Source organism: Oncorhynchus clarkii, unplaced genomic scaffold (assembly GCF_045791955.1).
Source record: "Oncorhynchus clarkii lewisi isolate Uvic-CL-2024 unplaced genomic scaffold, UVic_Ocla_1.0 unplaced_contig_10307_pilon_pilon, whole genome shotgun sequence".
Lineage (NCBI taxonomy): Eukaryota > Metazoa > Chordata > Actinopteri > Salmoniformes > Salmonidae > Oncorhynchus > Oncorhynchus clarkii.
In genome coordinates, this window is record NW_027257959.1 from 223,623 (window position 1) to 244,693 (window position 21,071).

General features: G+C 47.0%; 1 protein-coding gene across 1 annotated transcript in view; it reads right to left on the reverse strand.

Annotated features, from left to right (window-relative positions):
- The window catches only part of LOC139394285 (CCR4-NOT transcription complex subunit 4-like), a 45,800-nt gene extending 30,746 nt beyond the window's left edge, over positions 1-15,054 (reverse strand). The window contains exons 1-2 of the mRNA XM_071142312.1: positions 14,840-15,054; positions 5,125-5,347 (exon numbers count right to left, since the gene is read on the reverse strand). Of these exons, the coding sequence (XP_070998413.1) occupies positions 5,125-5,274 (150 nt within the window). The 5' untranslated portion in view covers positions 5,275-5,347; positions 14,840-15,054. The remainder of the gene's footprint in view (positions 1-5,124; positions 5,348-14,839) is intronic.
- Between the last annotated feature and the right edge of the window lie 6,017 nt (positions 15,055-21,071).

Consider the following 21,071-nt stretch of genomic DNA (forward strand, 5'->3'; position numbering starts at 1 on the left):
TTGTTTGTACACCGCTGAGGCCTCTGGGTAAGGCTGTTACAGAGACAGGAGAGAGAGGGGTTTGTACACCGCTGAGTCCTCTGGGTAAGGCTGTTAGAGAGACAGGAGAGAGAGGGGTTTGTACACCGCTGAGTTCTCTGGGTAAGGCTGTTAGAGAGACAGGAGAGAGAGGGGGTACACCGCTGAGGTCTCTGGTTAAGGCTGTTACAGAGACAGGAGAGAGAGGGGTGTGTTAGATAAAGGACAGGGATTTGTACACCTCTGTGTAAAGATGTAGGCAGAGAGGCAGCACGTTACACCGCCCCCGAACTTTCCCAAGATTCCCCGGTTTCCTGTTGTTCCCAGAGCAGGCTATTCCCCAGTTTCCTGTTGTTCCCAGAGCAGGCTATTCCCCAGTTTCCTGTTGTTCCCAGAGCAGGCTATTCCCCAGTTTCCTGTTGTTCCCAGAGCAGGCTATTCCCCAGTTTCCTGTTGTTCCCAGAGCAGGCTATTCCCCAGTTTCCTGTTGTTACCAGAGCAGGCTATTCCCCAGTTTCCTGTTGTTACCAGAGCAGGCTATTCCCCAGTTTCCTGTTGTTCCCAGAGCAGGCTATTCCCCGGTTTCCTGTTGTTCCCAGAGCAGGCTATTCCCCGGTTTCCTGTTGTTACCAGAGCAGGCTATTCCCCGGTTTCCTGTTGTTCCCAGAGCAGGCTATTCCCCAGTTTCCTGTTGTTACCAGAGCAGGCTATTCCCCAGTTTCCTGTTGTTACCAGAGCAGGCTATTCCCCAGTTTCCTGTTGTTACCAGAGCAGGCTATTCCCCAGTTTCCTGTTGTTACCAGAGCAGGCTATTCCCCAGTTTCCTGTTGTTACCAGAGCAGGCTATTCCCCAGTTTCCTGTTGTTACCAGAGCAGGCTATTCCCCAGTTTCCTGTTGTTACCAGAGCAGGCTATTCCCCAGTTTCCTGTTGTTACCAGAGCAGGCTATTCCCCAGTTTCCTGTTGTTACCAGAGCAGGCTATTCCCCAGTTTCCTGTTGTTACCAGAGCAGGCTATTCCCCAGTTTCCTGTTGTTACCAGAGCAGGCTATTCCCCAGTTTCCTGTTGTTCCCAGAGCAGGCTATTCCCCAGTTTCCTGTTGTTACCAGAGCAGGCTATTCCCCAGTTTCCTGTTGTTCCCAGAGCAGGCTATTCCCCAGTTTCCTGTTGTTACCAGAGCAGGCTATTCCCCAGTTTCCTGTTGTTCCCAGAGCAGGCTATTCCCCAGTTTCCTGTTGTTACCAGAGCAGGCTATTCCCCAGTTTCCTGTTGTTACCAGAGCAGGCTATTCCCCAGTTTCCTGTTGTTACCAGAGCAGGCTATTCCCCAGTTTCCTGTTGTTACCAGAGCAGGCTATTCCCCAGTTTCCTGTTGTTACCAGAGCAGGCTATTCCCCAGTTTCCTGTTGTTCCCAGAGCAGGCTATTCCCCAGTTTCCTGTTGTTCCCAGAGCAGGCTATTCCCCAGTTTCCTGTTGTTACCAGAGCAGGCTATTCCCCAGTTTCCTGTTGTTACCAGAGCAGGCTATTCCCCAGTTTCCTGTTGTTACCAGAGCAGGCTATTCCCCAGTTTCCTGTTGTTCCCAGAGCAGGCTATTCCCCAGTTTCCTGTTGTTACCAGAGCAGGCTATTCCCCAGTTTCCTGTTGTTACCAGAGCAGGCTATTCCCCAGTTTCCTGTTGTTCCCAGAGCAGGCTATTCCCCAGTTTCCTGTTGTTCCCAGAGCAGGCTATTCCCCAGTTTCCTGTTGTTACCAGAGCAGGCTATTCCCCAGTTTCCTGTTGTTCCCAGAGCAGGCTATTCCCCAGTTTCCTGTTGTTCCCAGAGCAGGCTATTCCCCAGTTTCCTGTTGTTACCAGAGCAGGCTATTCCCCAGTTTCCTGTTGTTCCCAGAGCAGGCTATTCCCCAGTTTCCTGTTGTTCCCAGAGCAGGCTATTCCCCATTCCCCAGTTTCCTGTTGTTCCCAGAGCAGGCTATTCCCCAGTTTCCTGTTGTTCCCAGAGCAGGCTATTCCCCAGTTTCCTGTTGTTCCCAGAGCAGGCTATTCCCCAGTTTCCTGTTGTTACCAGAGCAGGCTATTCCCCAGTTTCCTGTTGTTCCCAGAGCAGGCTATTCCCCAGTTTCCTGTTGTTCCCAGAGCAGGCTATTCCCCAGTTTCCTGTTGTTCCCAGAGCAGGCTATTCCCCAGTTTCCTGTTGTTACCAGAGCAGGCTATTCCCCAGTTTCCTGTTGTTCCCAGAGCAGGCTATTCCCCAGTTTCCTGTTGTTCCCAGAGCAGGCTATTCCCCAGTTTCCTGTTGTTCCCAGAGCAGGCTATTCCCCAGTTTCCTGTTGTTCCCAGAGCAGGCTATTCCCCAGTTTCCTGTTGTTACCAGAGCAGGCTATTCCCCAGTTTCCTGTTGTTACCAGAGCAGGCTATTCCCCAGTTTCCTGTTGTTCCCAGAGCAGGCTATTCCCCAGTTTCCTGTTGTTCCCAGAGCAGGCTATTCCCCAGTTTCCTGTTGTTACCAGAGCAGGCTATTCCCCAGTTTCCTGTTGTTACCAGAGCAGGCTATTCCCCAGTTTCCTGTTGTTACCAGAGCAGGCTATTCCCCAGTTTCCCAGTTTCCTGTTGTTACCAGAGCAGGTTGTTTCCTGTTGTTACCAGAGCAGGCTATTCCCCAGTTTCCCTGTTGTTACCAGAGCAGGCTATTCCCCAGTTTCCTGTTGTTACCAGAGCAGGCTATTCCCCAGTTTCCCGTTGTTACCAGAGCAGGCTATTCCCCAGTTTCCCGTTGTTACCAGAGCAGGCTATTCCCCAGTTTCCCGTTGTTACCAGAGCAGGCTATTCCCCAGTTTCCCGTTGTTACCAGAGCAGGCTATTCCCCAGTTTCCCGTTGTTGTTCCCCAGAGCAGGCTATTCCCCAGTTTCCTGTTGTTACCAGAGCAGGCTATTCCCCAGTTTCCTGTTGTTCCCAGAGCAGGCTATTCCCCAGTTTCCTGTTGTTCCCAGAGCAGGCTATTCCCCAGTTTCCTGTTGTTCCCAGAGCAGGCTATTCCCCAGTTTCCTGTTGTTCCCAGAGCAGGCTATTCCCCAGTTTCCTGTTGTTCCCAGAGCAGGCTATTCCCCAGTTTCCTGTTGTTCCCAGAGCAGGCTATTCCCCAGTTTCCTGTTGTTCCCAGAGCAGGCTATTCCCCAGTTTCCTGTTGTTCCCAGAGCAGGCTATTCCCCAGTTTCCTGTTGTTCCCAGAGCAGGCTATTCCCCAGTTTCCTGTTGTTCCCAGAGCAGGCTATTCCCCAGTTTCCTGTTGTTCCCAGAGCAGGCTATTCCCCAGTTTCCTGTTGTTCCCAGAGCAGGCTATTCCCCAGTTTCCTGTTGTTCCCAGAGCAGGCTATTCCCCAGTTTCCTGTTGTTACCAGAGCAGGCTTTTCCCCAGTTTCCTGTTGTTCCCAGAGCAGGCTATTCCCCAGTTTCCTGTTGTTCCCAGAGCAGGCTATTCCCCAGTTTCCTGTTGTTACCAGAGCAGGCTATTCCCCAGTTTCCTGTTGTTCCCAGAGCAGGCTATTCCCCAGTTTCCTGTTGTTCCCAGAGCAGGCTATTCCCCAGTTTCCTGTTGTTCCCAGAGCAGGCTATTCCCCAGTTTCCTGTTGTTACCAGAGCAGGCTATTCCCCAGTTTCCTGTTGTTCCCAGAGCAGGCTATTCCCCAGTTTCCTGTTGTTACCAGAGCAGGCTATTCCCCAGTTTCCTGTTGTTACCAGAGCAGGCTATTCTTTAAACGATTGTTTTATGTCGGATGCTACATTTTTGGCCAGTTGCAATTGTAAGTAGTCTTAATTAAAAAAAATATATAATGACTTTAACTTAACCATATCTTTTTCTATTGTGAAAGATGCTGTGAAGCCTCATAGCCAGTTAAGTTCTTTGAAAAAGACCTAATATAACAAGGTAGCTATAATTTTCAGCACCAGGCGCTGTCCACCTATTGATTGCGCTGCGGTTGCAGAGTTCACGTTTCAGCACCACTGAAACGGTCCGTTGGCCTGTTTTATGAGCTGACCGTCTCCTGTATTCTCTCTCCTCACGAAGGAAGTTAAAACGCAACTTCTGCATTATTTTAGGTAACTTCCTTCTTAGAAAATTACATTTGGCACTTTTTGAATCTCGGGTATGAGATTGTTTAAATGAAACAAATATTAAATCATTTGGGGGCTTCGGGGGACCAAATAATATTACCTGCAGGTCAGATTTGGCCCGCGGACCGCCAGTTGGGGAACCCTAGGGTAGGGGGTTAGACTAGGGTTTAGGGTAGGATATGGAGTAGGGGTTAGACTAAGGTTTAGGGTAGGGGTTAGACTAGGGTAGGGTTTAGGGTAAGGGTTAGACTACGGTAGGGTTTAGGGTAAGGGGTTAGACTAGGGTAGGGTTTAGGGTAGGATATGAGGTAGGGGTTAGACTAGGGTAGGGTTTAGGGTAGGATATGGGGTAGGGGTTAGACTAGGGTAGGGTTTAGGGTAGGGTTTTAGGGTAGGGTTTAGACTAGGGTAGGGTTTAGGGTAGGGTTTAGGGTAGGGGTTAGACTAGGGTAGGATTTAGGGTAGGGGTTAGACTAGGGTAGGGGTTAGACTAGTGTAGGGCTTAGGGTAGGGGTTAGACTAGGGTAGGATATGGGGTAGGGGTTAGACTAGGGCAGGGTTTAGGGTAGGATATGAGGTAGGGGTTAGACTAGGGTAGGGTTTAGGGTAGGATATGGAGTAGGGGTTAGACTAGGGTAGGGTTTAGGGTAGGGGTTAGACTAGGGTAGGGTTTAAGGTAGGATATGGGGTAGGGGTACATTAGGGCAGGGTTTAGGGTAGGATATGGGGTAGGGGTTAGACTAAGGCAGGGTTTAGGGTAGGATATGGGGTAGGGGTTAGACTAGGGCAGGGTTTAGGGTAGGATATGGGTTAAGGGTTAGACTAGGGTAGGGTTTAGGGTAGGATATGGGGTAGGGGTCAGACTAGGGCAGGGTTTAGGGTAGGATATGGGGTAGGGATTAGACTAGGGTAGGGTTTAGGGTAGGATATAGGGTAGGGGTACACTAGGGCAGGGTTTAGGGTAGGATATGGGGTAGACTAGGGTAGCCTACCTTTCTGCAGGCAGGGCAGAGGCCGTTCTCGTCTGTGCGGATCCGGTGCCAACAGAAGCGACAGATCTGGTAGCCACAGGTGCAGGGGAAGAAGTTGGCATCGTCCGTCTCCAGCGGCTCCAAACACAGCGGACACTCCATAGGATCCATTTCCTTCACCTCTGGACTGCAGGATATCCAAGACAACGAGCAGAGAGAGACACGTGGCAGAGGGCAGCGCAGGCTGGAAAGAGACGGCGGGGGGGGATATTACAACACTGAACAGATAGTCCCACCAGTGGACAAAGTGTGTTGAATTTGGAAACAGGAAATGAGCTTTGAAAGTGTGTTGAATTGCAGGAAATGAGCTTTGAAAGTGTGTTGAATTGCAGGAAATGAGCTTTGAAAGTGTCACATTTCCTTTCCGCCAAACAAGAGGGAAGGGAACAGTTTTGGGGGAAGCATTTTGTCTCGAGGTGGACGTTCGTAACGATGTCGATAAACAATTACATCTATCCGAACCGTTGCCACCTAGGAAATTAGTGACCAGACCTTCTCAGATAGTATCTGGTTGAGTACCCCTGGTGTGAGTGTTAATAGTATCTGGTTGAGTACCCCTGGTGTGAGTGTTAATAGTATCTGGTTGAGTACCCCTGGTGTGAGTGTTAATAGTATCTGGTTGAGTACCCCTGGTGTGCTGGTTGAGTACCCCTGGTGTGAGTGTTAATAGTATCTGGTTGAGTACCCCTGGTGTGAGTGTTAGTAGTGTCTGGTTGAGTACCCCTGGTGTGAGTGTTAATAGTGTCTGGTTGAGTACCCCTGGTGTCAGTGTTAATAGTGTCTGGTTGAGTACCCCTGGTGTGCTGGTTGAGTACCCCTGGTGTGAGTGTTAATAGTGTCTGGTTGAGTACCCCTGGTGTGCTGGTTGAGTACCCCTGGTGTGCTGGTTGAGTACCCCTGGTGGGCTGGTTGACTACCCCTGGTGTGCTGGGACTACCCCTGGTGTGAGTGTTAGTAGTGTCTGGTTGAGTACCCCTGGTGTGAGTGTTAGTAGTGTCTGGTTGAGTACCCCTGGTGTGAGTGTTAACAGTATCTGGTTGAGTACCCCTGGTGTGAGTGTTAGTAGTGTCTGGTTGAGTACCCCTGGTGTGAGTGTTAACAGTATCTGGTTGAGTACCCCTGGTGTGAGTGTTAACAGTATCTGGTTGAGTACCCCTGGTGTGAGTGTTAATAGTGCTGTATAGAGAACCAATGACCAACAAAGCATACTGACTACACGGTACCGTACAGAGAAACAATCATTGGCTTAAAAGGTCTCTGGTTGACCATGTGTCTGAGTGAGTCTCAACCAACCACTGAGAGAAAGAAAGGCTTTTATGTCCCAGCCGTGTGGCCTGTTTTCCGCTCAGCCATTTGAGGAATTAAATTGATTTAGTGGTCTAGACCTCGTTAAAATTCTCATGTTCCTCTACCCAGAGAGAGAGATGAGAAGAGCCATTGGAGAGGTTGAAACACAGGCCTATGCTTTAAGTCTTAAGTGAACACTACACATAATGAGTTGCTGTTTCCGGTGTTAACCGGCTAAAGTCTTCCGGCGTGCTTTGGTTCGGTTGGCGCCGAGGACCTCATCTACGCCAACCGAACGAGCTCCATACTCCCTTAAAAAGACCTTCACTTGAAAAATGAGGGGGAACAAAACGGCACTAGTACTGTTTGTCCATCTAGAGACGCCGTAGCCAGTATATTCTGACTATTCCTCAAAATAGTCCGAATTAAAATCTAAGAATCGAACTCAATAATTTTGACGTGGAGATCTTGGTCGCCCAATTTTACATCCAACTCGAAGTTGTGCATTATATCTCAAGTCCAAAAAAAATTGCAAGGCGGCGATTCCTCGTTGAAACAAACTTCTCTTTGACTTCCGACGTCTAGCAGAGAGAGAGAAAAAAAATGTCTTGTGCACAAACATCCCGAAAGAACCCTTGTCAAAGACCAAAAACACCATAAAATGTCCTGATACATGAAGGAACGGTTCTGAACTGTTTTAGATGGGAAGACAAGAAGATATAAACTAACCAGAGTCTCGTGAGGGTAATAACGGCAGTCTAATTAAAAACTGCCGTCAACAACATACCCAAAACGCTACACCCGTACTCATCAACATTCTCTGCAAAGCCAACAGATGACATCCTCGTCATGTGACGACTGACGTCTGAAGAGTTGAGACATTTATAAATTGATAGAGCTGACGTCTGGCATGTGACGTGAGGAGTGTTGTATGTGTGAGGGAAGGTGTGAATCATAAGAACTATGAGCATACAGACTACAGGTACAGTGCCTTGGGAAAGTATTCAGACCCCTTCCCTGTTTCCACCTTTGGTTACGTTACAGCCTTGTTCTAAAATGGATTAAATAATTTGTCCCTCAGTCTAAACACAATACCTCAATAATGACATCACAACACCCCATAATGACATCACAATACCCCATAATGACATCACAATACCCCATAATGACATCACAATACCCCATAATGACATCACAACACCCCAATAATGACATCACAACACCCCAATAATGACATCACAACACCCAATAATGACATCACAATACCCCATAATGACATCACAACACCCCATAATGACATCACAACACCCCAATAATGACATCACAACACCCCAATAATGACATCACAACACCCAATAATGACATCACAATACCCCATAATGACATCACAACACCCCATAATGACATCACAACACCCCATAATGACATCACAATACCCCATAATGACATCACAACACCCCATAATGACATCACAACACCCCAATAATGACATCACAACACCCCATAATGACATCACAACATCCCATAATGACATCACAACATCCCATAATGACATCACAACATCCCTGAATGACATCACAACACCCCATAATGACATCGTTGTGCCCCTGAACTTGAGCTTTGAAATTGATGTCATTATGGGGTGTTGTGTGTAGATCGACGAGGGGAAAAGACACGTTCATCCATTTTTAGGAACGTAACAAAATGTGGGGAAAAAGTCAAGGGGTCTGAATACTTTCCGAATGCCAAGTCACTAACACACAGGGACACTGACACACACAAAGAAATGGGGAGAGGAAGAAAGAATCTCTCTCTCACACACACACACACACACACACACACACACACACACACGGAAGGATATAATCAGACCGGCTGAGTCAGAGACACACTGGAAGACTCCCCCAGAGAGGATCATGGGTAAATAACAACTCATCAAGCTCTCATCAGGATGTCTCATCAGAGAGAGAGAGAGAGACACAGCATGCCTGTCTGTAAAAAAAAGCTCTGAATGGATGTGCTGGACAATAACAAGGGCCTTTTACAATCCATCCCATCACACCGGAAGACTCCCCCAGAGAGGTACATGGGTAAATAACAACATCCCCAGACATCTGTCTTTTTAATTGGGAAAGGATCCCCTACTTCTTAGGTGATTTACTCTAACAGTAAGCAATACAACACATACACTACATGACCAACGGTATGAGGACACCTGCTCGTCCAACATCTCATTCCAAAATGATGGCCATTAATACGGAGTTGGCCCCGCCCCTTTGCTGCTGTAACAGTCTCCACTCTTCTGGGAAGGCTTTCCACTAGATGTAGGAACATTGCTGCTATAACAGCCTCCACTCTTCTGGGAAGGCTTTCCACTAGATGTTGGAACATTGCTGCTATAACAGCCTCCACTCTTCTGGGAAGGCTTTCCATTAGATGTTGGAACATTGCTGCTATAACAGCCTCCACTCTTCTGGGAAGGCTTTCTGCTAGATGTTGGAACATTGCTGCTATAACAGCCTACACTCTTCTGGGAAGGCTTTCTGATAGATGTTGGAACATTGCTGCTATAACAGCCTACACTCTTCTGGGAAGGCTTTCTGCTAGATGTTGGATCATTGCTGCAGGGGGATTTGCTTCCATTCAACCACAAGAGCATTAGTGAGGTCGGGCACTGATGTTGGGCGATTAGGCCTGGCTCGCAGTCAGCGTTCTAATTCATCACGAAGGTGTTCGATTTGGTTGAGGTCAGGGCTCTGTGCAGGTCAGTCAAGTTCTTCCACACTGATCTTGACAAACCATTTCTGTATGGACCTCACTTTGTGCACGGGGGGCATTGTCATGTTGAAACAGGAAAGGGCCTTCCCCAAACTGTTGCAACAAAGTTGGAAGCACAGAATCGTCTAGAATGTCATTGTACGCTGTAGCGTTAAGATTTCCCTTCACTGGAACTAAGGGGCCCGAACCACAAAAAACTCCACCAAACTTTACAGTTGCCACTATGCATTAAGCCGGTAGCGTTATCCTGGCATCCGTTAAACCCAGATTACTCCGTCGGACTGCCTGATGTTGAAGCAGGATTCATCACTCCATAGAACTATGTGCTCAATTTTATACACTCGTTAGCAACGGCTGTTAGCTAAATCCACTCATTTGATGGGGTGTCCACATACTTTTCTATATAAATTGTAGGCCTAAAGGGCAAATAACCAATTTCACTCCATGTTTCATGCTTAGAGATGCATTTTATTTTGTTATTTCCAGGGCAACATATTGGTTAGCAAAGCCTTCGCCGTTTTCTCCTCAAACTTTAAAATATCCTTTTTGTTTTACAAAACAATGGTCTCTTGAGGATGCTTTAGGCTGACTACTGGGCCTGCATGACTATCAACAAGAGTCCTGGTGCAAAGACCTGGTGACACTGACCAAGGTTCAACTCAGGCTGCATTCTGTTCTGGTTCTCACAGAGAGAGAATGTCTCTTCAGGCTGACACACACACACACGGGGTAGAGGAAGGGGGAGTCTAAAAATACACTGTCCCATCCCCAGCACGGAGAGAGGAGGAGGAGGAGCCAGCTCCCATCCCCAGCACAGAGAGAGGAGGAGGAGGAGGAGCCAGCTCCCATCCCAAGCACGGAGAGAGGAGGAGGAGGAGCCAGCTCCCATCCCCAGCACAGAGAGAGGAGGAGGAGGAGCAGCCAGCTCCCATCCCCAGCACGGAGAGAGGAGGAGGAGGAGCCAGCTCCCATCCCCAGCCCGGAGAGAGGAGGAGCTCCCCGGTCCTCTCTTTAAAGGGAAGTGGTGAAGGGAAACATGGCGCTCTTTCAAATCAAATCAAATGTATTTATATAGCCCTTCTTACATCCCTCCCCTTCTTCTCCTGCCTGCTCTACATGTAAGGCCACCAGCCTTTCCTGGGGTCGACCCCGTCATGCAGCCCAAATAGAGCCCTATTCCCTATATAGTGCACTACTTTAGACCAGAGCCCTATTCCCTATATAGTACACTACTATAGACCAGAGCCCTATTCCCTATATAGTGCACTACTTTAGACCAGAGCCCTATTCCCTATATCGTGCACTACTTTAGACCAGAGCCCTATTCCCTATATCGTGCACTACTTTAGACCAGAGCCCTATTCCCTATATCGTGCACTACTTTAGACCAGAGCCCTATTCCCTATATCGTGCACTACTTTAGACCAGAGCCATATTCCCTACATTGTGCACTACTTTAGACCAGAGCCCTATTCCCTATATCGTGCACTGCTTTAGACCAGAGCCCTATTCCCTATATAGTGCACTACTATAGACCAGAGCCCTTGTGATAAAGTAGCGCACTATAAAGAGAGTAGGGTGCCATTTGGGGGACAACCCCACTGGACACAGGCCAGAGGTGGGGTATCCGAGTGGGCCCTACCCTGATTGGATGGGTGATAGGCCTGCAGAGTGGAGCTTGTCTGACTCACGCTCCTGCACGTGTCCAGTATGAAATTAGAAAACAGCCACGGGCGCATTTTATCCTCCCAGTTAAGGTACTGTACAGCGTTGAGACTCGGGCAGTGGTTTCCCAGGATGCCGTCACGGTAAGATCTGTCTGTCTGGCTACGGAGGGAACCACCACTGTGGTCGTTCCTACCAGGGGGCGTGGAGTGGAGTCTGCACCATAATACTCTCACTAGTGGGGTCCCCCAGGGCTCGGTTCTAGGCCCTCTCCTCTTCTCTCTATAGACCAAGTCACTGCTCCTCTCATGGTCTCTCCGATCATTGCTATGCATTGACAATCCACTACTCTTCCACATTCACTCAATATTATTTATTATTTTTTATTATTTCTCTCAAAACCTTTTGTATGTTGTCCAATAGAATAATCTGTACTCTTTACTAATGTGCCCCCAAAAAAATAGAAAAATATTTTAGGTACCCCACTGCAGTTTCACTGCGACAACACTAGGGGTCGCCACCCCACCTTTGAATACCACTGCTCTATAACATCAGTAGAGTGACATACCACTGCTCTATAACATCAGTAGAGTGACATACCACTGCTCTATAACATCAGTAGAGTGACATACCACTGCTCTATAACATCAGTAGAGTGACATACCACTGCTCTATAACATCAGCAGAGTGTGACATACCACTGCTCTATAACATCAGCAGAGTGTGACATACCACTGCTCTATAACATCAGTAGAGTGACATACCACTGCTCTATAACATCAGTAGAGTGTGACATACCACTGCTCTATAACATCAGCAGAGTGTGACATACCACTGCTCTATAACATCAGCAGAGTGTGACATACCACTGCTCTATAACATCAGTAGAGTGACATACCACTGCTCTATAACATCAGCAGAGTGTGACATACCACTGCTCTATAACATCAGCAGAGTGACATACCACTGCTCTATAACATCAGTAGAGTGACATACCACTGCTCTATAACATCAGTAGAGTGACATACCACTGCTCTATAACATCAGCAGAGTGACATACCACTGCTCTATAACATCAGCAGAGTGACATACCACTGCTCTATAACATCAGTAGAGTGACATACCACTGCTCTATAATATCAGACTTTACATCACACAGGAAGTGGCGCAGGTCCTAACCCAGGCACTTGTCATCTCCAGTTTAGACTGCTGCAACTTTGTTGTCTGGGCTCCCCGATGAGCCATCAAACCCCTTATCCACAATTTTTTTCATTTGACCTTTATTTAACTTGGCAAGTCAGTTAAGAACAAATTCTTATTTTCCACGACAGCCGAGGAAGAGTGGGTTAACTGCCTTGTTCAGGGGCACAACGATTTTTACCTTGTCAGATCAGGGATTTGATCCAGCAACCTTTCAGGATACTGGCACAACGCTCTAACCACTAGGCTACCTGCCACCCCATAATGAATGACACAGCCCGCCTGGTCGTTCAACCTTCCTAAATCCTCCCGTGTCACCTCGCTCCTACGCACACTCCACTGGCTTCCAGTCGAAGCTCGCATCATCTTCAACACCATGGTGTTTACCTACGGAGGAGCAAGAGGAACGGTCCCTCCCTACCTTCAGGCTATGATCAAACCCTACACCCCAACCTGAGCACTCCGTCCTGCGACCCCCTGGTCTCTTGGCCCCAACTACCTTCAGGCTATGATCAAACCCTACACCCCAACCTGAGCACTCCGTCCTGCCACACCCTGGTCTCTTGGCCCCAACTACCTTCAGGCTATGATCAAACCCTACACCCCAACCTGAGCACTTCGTCCTGCCACCTCTGGTCTCTTGGCCCTAACTACCTTCAGGCTATGATCAAACCCTACACCCCAACCTGAGCACTCCGTCCTGCCACCTCTGGTCTCTTGGCCCTAACTACCTTCAGGCTATGATCAAACCCTACACCCCAACCCGAGCTCTCCGTTCTTGCCACAGCACTCCGTCATGCCACGCCTGGTCTCTTGGGCCTCCCAACTAGGGCTGGGAAATATGGCCTAAAAATCATCTTGCTTTTTTCAAATTTATGGGTGATTCACAAATATATATATATACACACACATACACGCACCAGCTTGGTTCACAAGTTTCTAAACCATCTTTGGTATAGTTTCACCATAATATTTACATTGAGGAACTGTGATCATAATCATTATATTTCCTGTAGTTACGTTCGCCTCCCATGGTCTGTTCTGGACTCAAGACTGCGAAGAGACCTCTGGTGGCATGTCTTGTGGGGGTATGCATGTCCGAGCTGTGTGCTCTTTGTATAAAAACAGACAGCTCGGTGCTTTCAACCTCTCACTAATACAAGTAGTGATGAAGTCAGATCTCTCCTCTACTTTGAGCCAGGAGAGATTGACATGCATATTATTAATGTTTGCTCTCTGTCTACATCCGAGGGCCAGGCGCGCTGCCCTGTTCTGAGCTAATTGCAATTTTCCAAGGCCCTGGAGGATTAGGGCCTTGTAAAAACCGCCATGCAGAGAAGATGGATGGAATCCAAACATTAAAACAGAATTAAACAATATTCAGTAAAGTTTATCATAAGACATGAACAGAATGTTTCAGTGATTCGTATTTCCTGCAACTTTCTGAACAGGCAACGAGATCCCCTGTGTGTATGTGCCGGTCTACCACTTTGTGTAGACGTTAGCAAAAATGCTAATATAAACAGTCTTCTGGTAGATGGAAAGGCTTTCCCAAAAACTTTCTCAATTAAATGTTAACTACAAAGTAGCCTATTGCCTACCTGGCAGAATGATATCTTGATTATTTACAACTCTACCATCATGTGCGCTACAAAAACACTGCTAAACAACAGCCTCTGTAACTGTTTTAAAGTCACCATTGGCCTCATGGTGAATCTCTTTCCTTCCTCTCCGGCAACTTAGTTAGAAAGGACGTCTGTATCTTTGTAGTGACTGGGTGTATTGATACACCATCCAGAGTGTAATTAATAAATTCACTATGCTCAAAGGGATATTCAATGTCTTTTTTTCTTCCCCATCTAACAAGCTCCCTGGTCTTTGTGGTTGAATATGTGTTTGAAAAACACTGCGGAACCTTAAAGATAATTGTATGTGTGGGATACAGAGATGAGGTAGTCATTCAGAAATCATGTTAAACACTATTGTACACAGTGAGTCCATGCAACTTGTGACTCAACTCAATACCATTCTAATACATCTGTAAAGACTTGTAAAAACATAATTCCACTTTGACATTACTTTACGGGGTATTGTGTAGTCCAGTAACAAACTAATCTAAATGTTATGAATTTTAAATTCTGGGTGTAACAACAAAATGTGATAAAACTGAAGTGGTGTGAAAACTTTAAGGGGACTGACTGTATTTGACAGATACTTTACACTTTTAAATAAGCCGGTCAAGTGACGCGAATGTAGCTAGCTAGCGTTAGCCGATGAAGCTAGGAACTCTCCGTAGGCTAGCTAGCTAACCAGACAACCCAACAATAATAAACAAAACTGAATACTAATGACATTCTAAAACACTATTTTCATATTATAAACAAAAACACTACACTACTTTTAGACGTATAAAACAGGTTTTCAAACGAGAAAGAAGTGTCAGGTTTGCTATCTGTTAGCTAGCTAGGTTTAGCATTAGCAAAGAAGAAGGAAAACCGTTCAACACTGACAGTGCGGCCTAACTCTTCCCGGCAAAGCCTGGGACTTTCCTACTCAGATTGGCCCCCAAGACCTGCAAGCATTTTGGGCGAACCTTTTGACTTTTCCCACTGCCCTTATAACATTAACTTCGAAGACAGGGGTAGGATATTTGTGAATGATGGGTTTGTACTCCATCCCGATTTACTTTTGTAATCATTGCAAGCTATCTGGCGCTAGTTTTCAGGCGAGAGTTTGAGTTACTCACCCTGTCTATTTTTGCTGGGATTTCTCTCCAGGGGGATATCCAGACCAAACTGGGGCAGGGATTGATAATATTTCTGAGCTTGCAACTGTATTTCAGTCAGCGTTTATATTCAATTCTAGTTGTCCCTCTTGAGAAAACGCCTTGCTTTTTCTTTCAGCCTCTGTGTAACGATAGCGGTACCTTCTCTTCTTCTCTTCGCGTTGGTCTGACAGACTAGAGGCTTTGTTGCGTATTACTGCCTTTCACAGGTCGGAGTGTGAATTGCACGTTTTGTTCAAATCAAATCAAATCGTATCGGTCACGTACACATATTTAGCTGATGTTATTGCAGGTGTGGCGAAATGATTGTGTTCCTAGCTCCAGCAGTGCAGTGGTATCCCCTTCACAAAAAAACGATAAAGGGGAATGGGATTTTATTTTTTTATTGCACCACAATCTAACCCTACCACATGAGGCTGATGAGGGGAGGATGGCTACTTCGGCTACTACTAGATCCTACAAAAGGATTACGGCCTGGGGGGGCTGGAACCCCTTCTCTCATAACCCCATGTAGTTCTTCTGCACTAAAAGCTCTGACGCCCAATAACTTATCCGCTGCTGATACCAGATCAACCTTCTGCGATTTCCATTCCATTTGTGTGGTACAATTAATGACCATAGAAATAAAAACTCAAGAAATCATACCTTACTAAAACTCATTCTCTCTGTCTCTCTCTCTCTCTCTCTCTTCAGGCCTACTCACTGACGGGCTCCCAGTGAAATCACGCACCCTTGGGCTATCTTCTAGTCTCTTCACTGCCTCAGCATAGGAAACTTTCTTCCCCACTCGAAACTGGCAATCTCAACCTGTCTGTATCTCACAGGGCACTTCGCATCCCCAGCTGCAGTTAACACACAGTGCTTTTTTCTATACCAACTCTATCCCAACTTTACACTCCCTCTGACCATGCCCTCCTGCACATCTCCCTTTTACACAATGCTGCAACATGTCTGAATCCTTGGCACCTAAAGCACCGTAGCGGGTTCGGAACATGGGCCCTCACAGAATATCAAATATAACCTAACCTGACCTTATCAGGTGGAAACTCTGTGTCAAAGCTAACCAAACAGACAGGGAATTGCCACCGGGGCTACATCTCATCAAACGGCGGGCGTCACAAATACCAGCAATGTTATTTTTTTCCATTTGATCCACCCCACTGATCACTCCTTTGAGCCGCTCCCTGCTCCGGATTGCAAAGCACGACACAGGTTGAGCCCTGAGACGCGTGACAGAGAGCGCCTGCAGCCTCTGGGCAAAGGATGCAGAAAAACAATAAAACAATTACACTTTTCAAAACTTTGACAGATTTAACCGCTGCCAGGTTGTTTTTCAACCAGCTTGACACGACATACACCACATGGCCAAAAGTATGTGGACACCTGCTCGTACAACATCTCATTCAAAATCATGGGCATTAATATGGGGTTGGCTCCGCCCCTTTGCTGCTGTAACATCCTCCACTCTTCTGGGAAGGCTTTCCACTAGATGTTGGAACATTGCTGCTATAACAGCCTCCACTCTTCTGGGAAGGCTTTCCACTAGATGTTGGAACATTGCTGTGGGGGGACTTGCTTCCATTCAGCCACAAGAGCATTAGTGAGGTCGGGCACTGATGTTGGGCGATTAGACCTGGCTCGCAGTCACCGTTCTAATTCATCACGAAGGTGTTCGATTTGGTTGAGGTCAGGGCTCTGTGCAGGTCAGTCAAGTTCTTCCACACTGATCTTGACAAACCATTTCTGTATGGACCTCGCTTTGTGCATGGGGGCCTTGTCTTCGTGAAACAGGAAAGGGCTTTCCCCATACTGTTGCCACAAAGTTGGAAGCACAGAATCGTCTAGAATGAAAATGTATGCTGTAGCGTTAAGATTTCCCTTCGCTGGAACTAAGGGGGGTAGCCCGAACCATGAAAAACAGCCCCAGACCATTTTTCCTGATCCACCAAACTTTACAGTTGACATTGGGGCAGGTAGCGTTCCAAAGCCAGATTCATCCGTCAGACTGCCAGATAGTGAAACGTGATTCATCACTCCAGAGAACACGTTTCCACTGCTCCAGGGTCCAATGGCAACGATCTTTACAACACTCCAGTCAATGCTTGGCATTGCGCATGGTGATGTTAGGCTTGTGTGCGGCTGCTCAGCCATGGAAACCACTTTTCATAAAGCTCCCAACGAATAGTTACTGCACTGGCGTTGCTTCCAGAGGCAGTTTGGAACTCAGTAGTGAGTGTTGCAACCAAGGACAGATGATTTTTTAGGTGCTACGCCGGTTCAGCACTCGGCGGTCCCGTTCTGTGCGTTTGTGTGGCCTACCACTTCACAGCTGAGCCATTGTTCCTCCTAGACATTTCCATTTCACAATAACAGCACTTAGAGTTGACCGGGGCAGCTCTAACAGGGCAGATTTTTGAGAAACGAACTTGTTGGAAAGATGGCATCCTTTAAACGGTGCCAAGTTGAAAGTCATTGAACTCTTCAGTAAGGCCATTCTACTGCCAATGTTTGTCTATGGAGATTGCATGGCTGTGTGCTCGATTTTATACACCTGTCAGCAATGGGTGTGGCTGAAATAGGGCAGGCTTAACTTCAGAGCAAACCACTAGTGCCATTTAGACATTCTCAAGATTCTCAAATACATCTAAAAGGATGTTTACTTGGATTGTACTCAGGAGATGTTTCTTTGTACTCAGGAGAAGTTTCTTTGTACTCAGGAGACAAAGGTTTGTAGTAGGCGCCATTGTTTCGCCTTTGTCGCGTCGTCTCACTTTCTCTACCGAATTCTCTCTTCTGCATTACCTTCTCACCACCATCTTAAATTGGAATAGAGAGGAGGGAAAATGGGAGACCATTAACAACTCGCTGCTCCTCCTGCTGCTGCTCCCCTCTCCTGCTGCTCCTCCTGCTGCTGCTCCCCCTGCTGCTGCTCCTCCTGCTGCTGCTGCTCCTGCTGCTCCTGCTGCTCCTCCCTCCCCTGCTGCTCCCCTCTCCTGCTGCTCCTCCTGCTGCTGCTCCCCCTGCTGCTGCTGCTCCTGCTGCTCCTGCTGCTCCTCCCTCCTGCTGCTCCTCCCTCCTGCTGCTCCCCTCTCCTGCTGCTCCTGCTGCATGTGCTGCTTCTTCTGTGGTTTTTATATGGCGGTTGGCAACCAACTTTAAGGTGCATTACTACCACCAACTGGAGTGGAGTGCGGACCAGAGACAGAGAAGGTCGGAATCCTACCCATTATTCTCATCTCCTTAAGGCAACGATATAAATCATTAAATACGACTATCTCCTGAAGATTTCCCCAGCAGTTCACTTAAAGCTCTTCAACACCATTACTCCTTAAAATATAATAACTATCTATCCCCTTTTCCCCACTCCCATATTGCTGGCACTAAAATAGAATGTGTTCCTTTGTCTCCATCTCCTCTGGTTAGCGATGACACCTCCCAGTCGGATGCTTTCCCACCAATCAACTGTTAAGCCTGGTGTGTCCAAACCTTTGTTTCCTCCGTTCCCTCTCCACCTGAGAATATTCCTGTCGTCACCGTTTCCTGGATCTTATACAGGTGTCTTTCCATTGGTTTCTCCCTGTTCCACAACTCTTTCCATTGGTTTCTCCCTGTTCCACAACTCTTCCCATTGGTTTCTCCCTGTTCCACAACTATTTTCATTGGTTTCTCCCTGTTCCACAACTCTTTCCATTGGTTTCTCCCTGTTCCACAACTCTTTCCATTGGTTTCTCCCTGTTCCACAACTCTTTCCATTGGTTTCTCCCTGTTCCACAACTCTTTCCATTGGTTTCTCCCTGTTCCACAACTCTTTCCATTGGTTTCTCCCTGCTCCACAACTCTTTCCATTGGTTTCTCCCTGTTCCACAACTCGTTCCATTGGTTTCTCCCTGTTCCACAACTCTTTCCATTGGTTTCTCCCTGTTCCACAACTCTTTCCATTGGTTTCTCCCTGTTCCACAACTCGTTCCATTGGTTTCTCCCTGTTCTACAACTCTTTCCATTGGTTTCTCCCTGTTCCACAACTCTTTCCGTTAGTTTTTTTAAACAATGTAATAAATAAACCCCCTTGGCTTCTGCTTAACTGATGGACATTTCCATATGAATATTAGGATGTTGGAGAGCCTGCTTGGCAAGAACATCCACTTCCTCATTCCCCTGTACTCCAACATGAGCTGGTACCTAGAAGGAACCCCACAAATACCCTCTGGCTGCAGAAATAGTCATTATAATGGACTTATGGGTATTGTAGTCACCAGCATTGCTTTCTCTAAACGTTCCATTCAATAATATTGAAGGCAAAAGAGAGCACAAAATATGTTGTTGTTGTAGTTTTAAACATCACGCATTAAAATACACTGAGTTACTAGACACACACAACTGATGGACAGCATTACATTTCCTGATAAGTGATGCATTTAGGCATCATGTTTGGGCATTTAGTCATCATGTTTGGGCATTTAGGCATCATGTTTGGGCATTTAGGCATCACGTTTGGGCATTTAGGCATCATGTTTGGGCATTTAGGCATCACGTTTAGGTATGAGAAACATTTGATAAAAATCACAAATAGGCCTTAGAATTATTTAAAAACATTTTATAAAAATGTTGTTACATTGTTGTTTAAACACTGGCACATACACATTGTATTTACAATGACATATTCTATGATATCCTACAGGAGAAACAGGTGCCATGCTCAGCCCTGGTCTGTCATCAGAGGTAATGTATCAGCTACATCTGGAGCTAGGACCTTTAGCACCATGCTCAGCCCTGGTCTGTCATCAGAGGTAATGTATCAGCTATATCTGCAGCTAGGACCTTTAGCACCATGCTCAGCCCTGGTCTGTCATCAGAGGTAATGTATCAGCTATATCTGCAGCTAGGACCTTTAGCACCATGCTCAGCCCTGGTCTGTCATCAGAGGTAATGTATCAGCTACATCTGCAGCTAGGACCTTTAGCACCATGCTCAGCCCTGGTCTGTCATCAGAGGTAATGTATCAGCTACATCTGCAGCTAGGACCTTTAGCACCATGCTCAGCCCTGGTCTGTCATCAGAGGTAATGTATCAGCTACATCTGCAGCTAGGACCTTTAGCACCATGCTCAGCCCTGGTCTGTCATCAGAGGTAATGTATCAGCTACATCTGCAGCTAGGACCTTTAGCACCATGCTCAGCCCTGGTCTGTCATCAGAGGTAATGTATCAGCTACATCTGCAGCTAGGACCTTTAGCACCATGCTCAGCCCTGGTCTGTCATCAGAGGTAATGTATCAGCTACATCTGCAGCTAGGACCTTTAGCACCATGCTCTTGTCTTCTGTCCTCAGCATAGCTTTCAGACTGCTCCAAAACGCCTGTCTCTTCCTCTCCAGACCAGCCCCGGGACACTCCAGGTAGCTCTAGGAGTCCTGCTGTACACTGATTAAAGAGAGAAAGAGAGAAAGAGACAAATACTTTATTAATCACGAGGGGAACATTTAGTTCGAGAGAAAACCACTCACTTCCTGTCACCCGTATAAAGATATACGTTTCACAGCGGATCAAAGTCAATGTTGTTCACTGAAATAAGCAGTCGCTCTCCCAAGCACAAATAATTCAAGATGGGTTAGGTTTTCAAAGGTACTTGACAGTCGATAGATGTCTTGATAAGGTCCAGGATCGGGAGTTGAGGCAACGAGAGATCCATGATGGTTGACAAGCAGTGAGATACATTCAGAACCTTTAGCTTCGTGGTGTGAACAAATGCATCAGGAGATATGAACCTCAGACCACGATGAGTTGCCTTCAGGAGTTATGAACCTCAGACCCACAGTGAGTTGCCTTCAGGAGATATGAACCTCAGACCCACAGTGAGTTGCCTTCAGGAGTTATGAACCTCAGACCCACAGTGAGTTGCCTTTAGGAGATATGAACCTCAGACCCACAGTGAGTTGCCTTCAGGAGATATGAACCTCAGACCCACAGTTAGTTGCCTTCAGGAGACAAAGGTGGTTTTAATCCTGTGAGGTCCTCATCATCTAGTCTATCGATGGTGTTGTGGGAAAGTGTCTAAGTATTGGGGTGTCGTCGGGCAGATTTGGTGGCACGCTGTTGAGATTTCTGATAGGATAAATTCTTTATTCTCTTGTCTTGAAGTGACACACACAGGCCCAATCCTCTCTCTCCTCCCTCTGGAAGCACACAGTGGGACTGT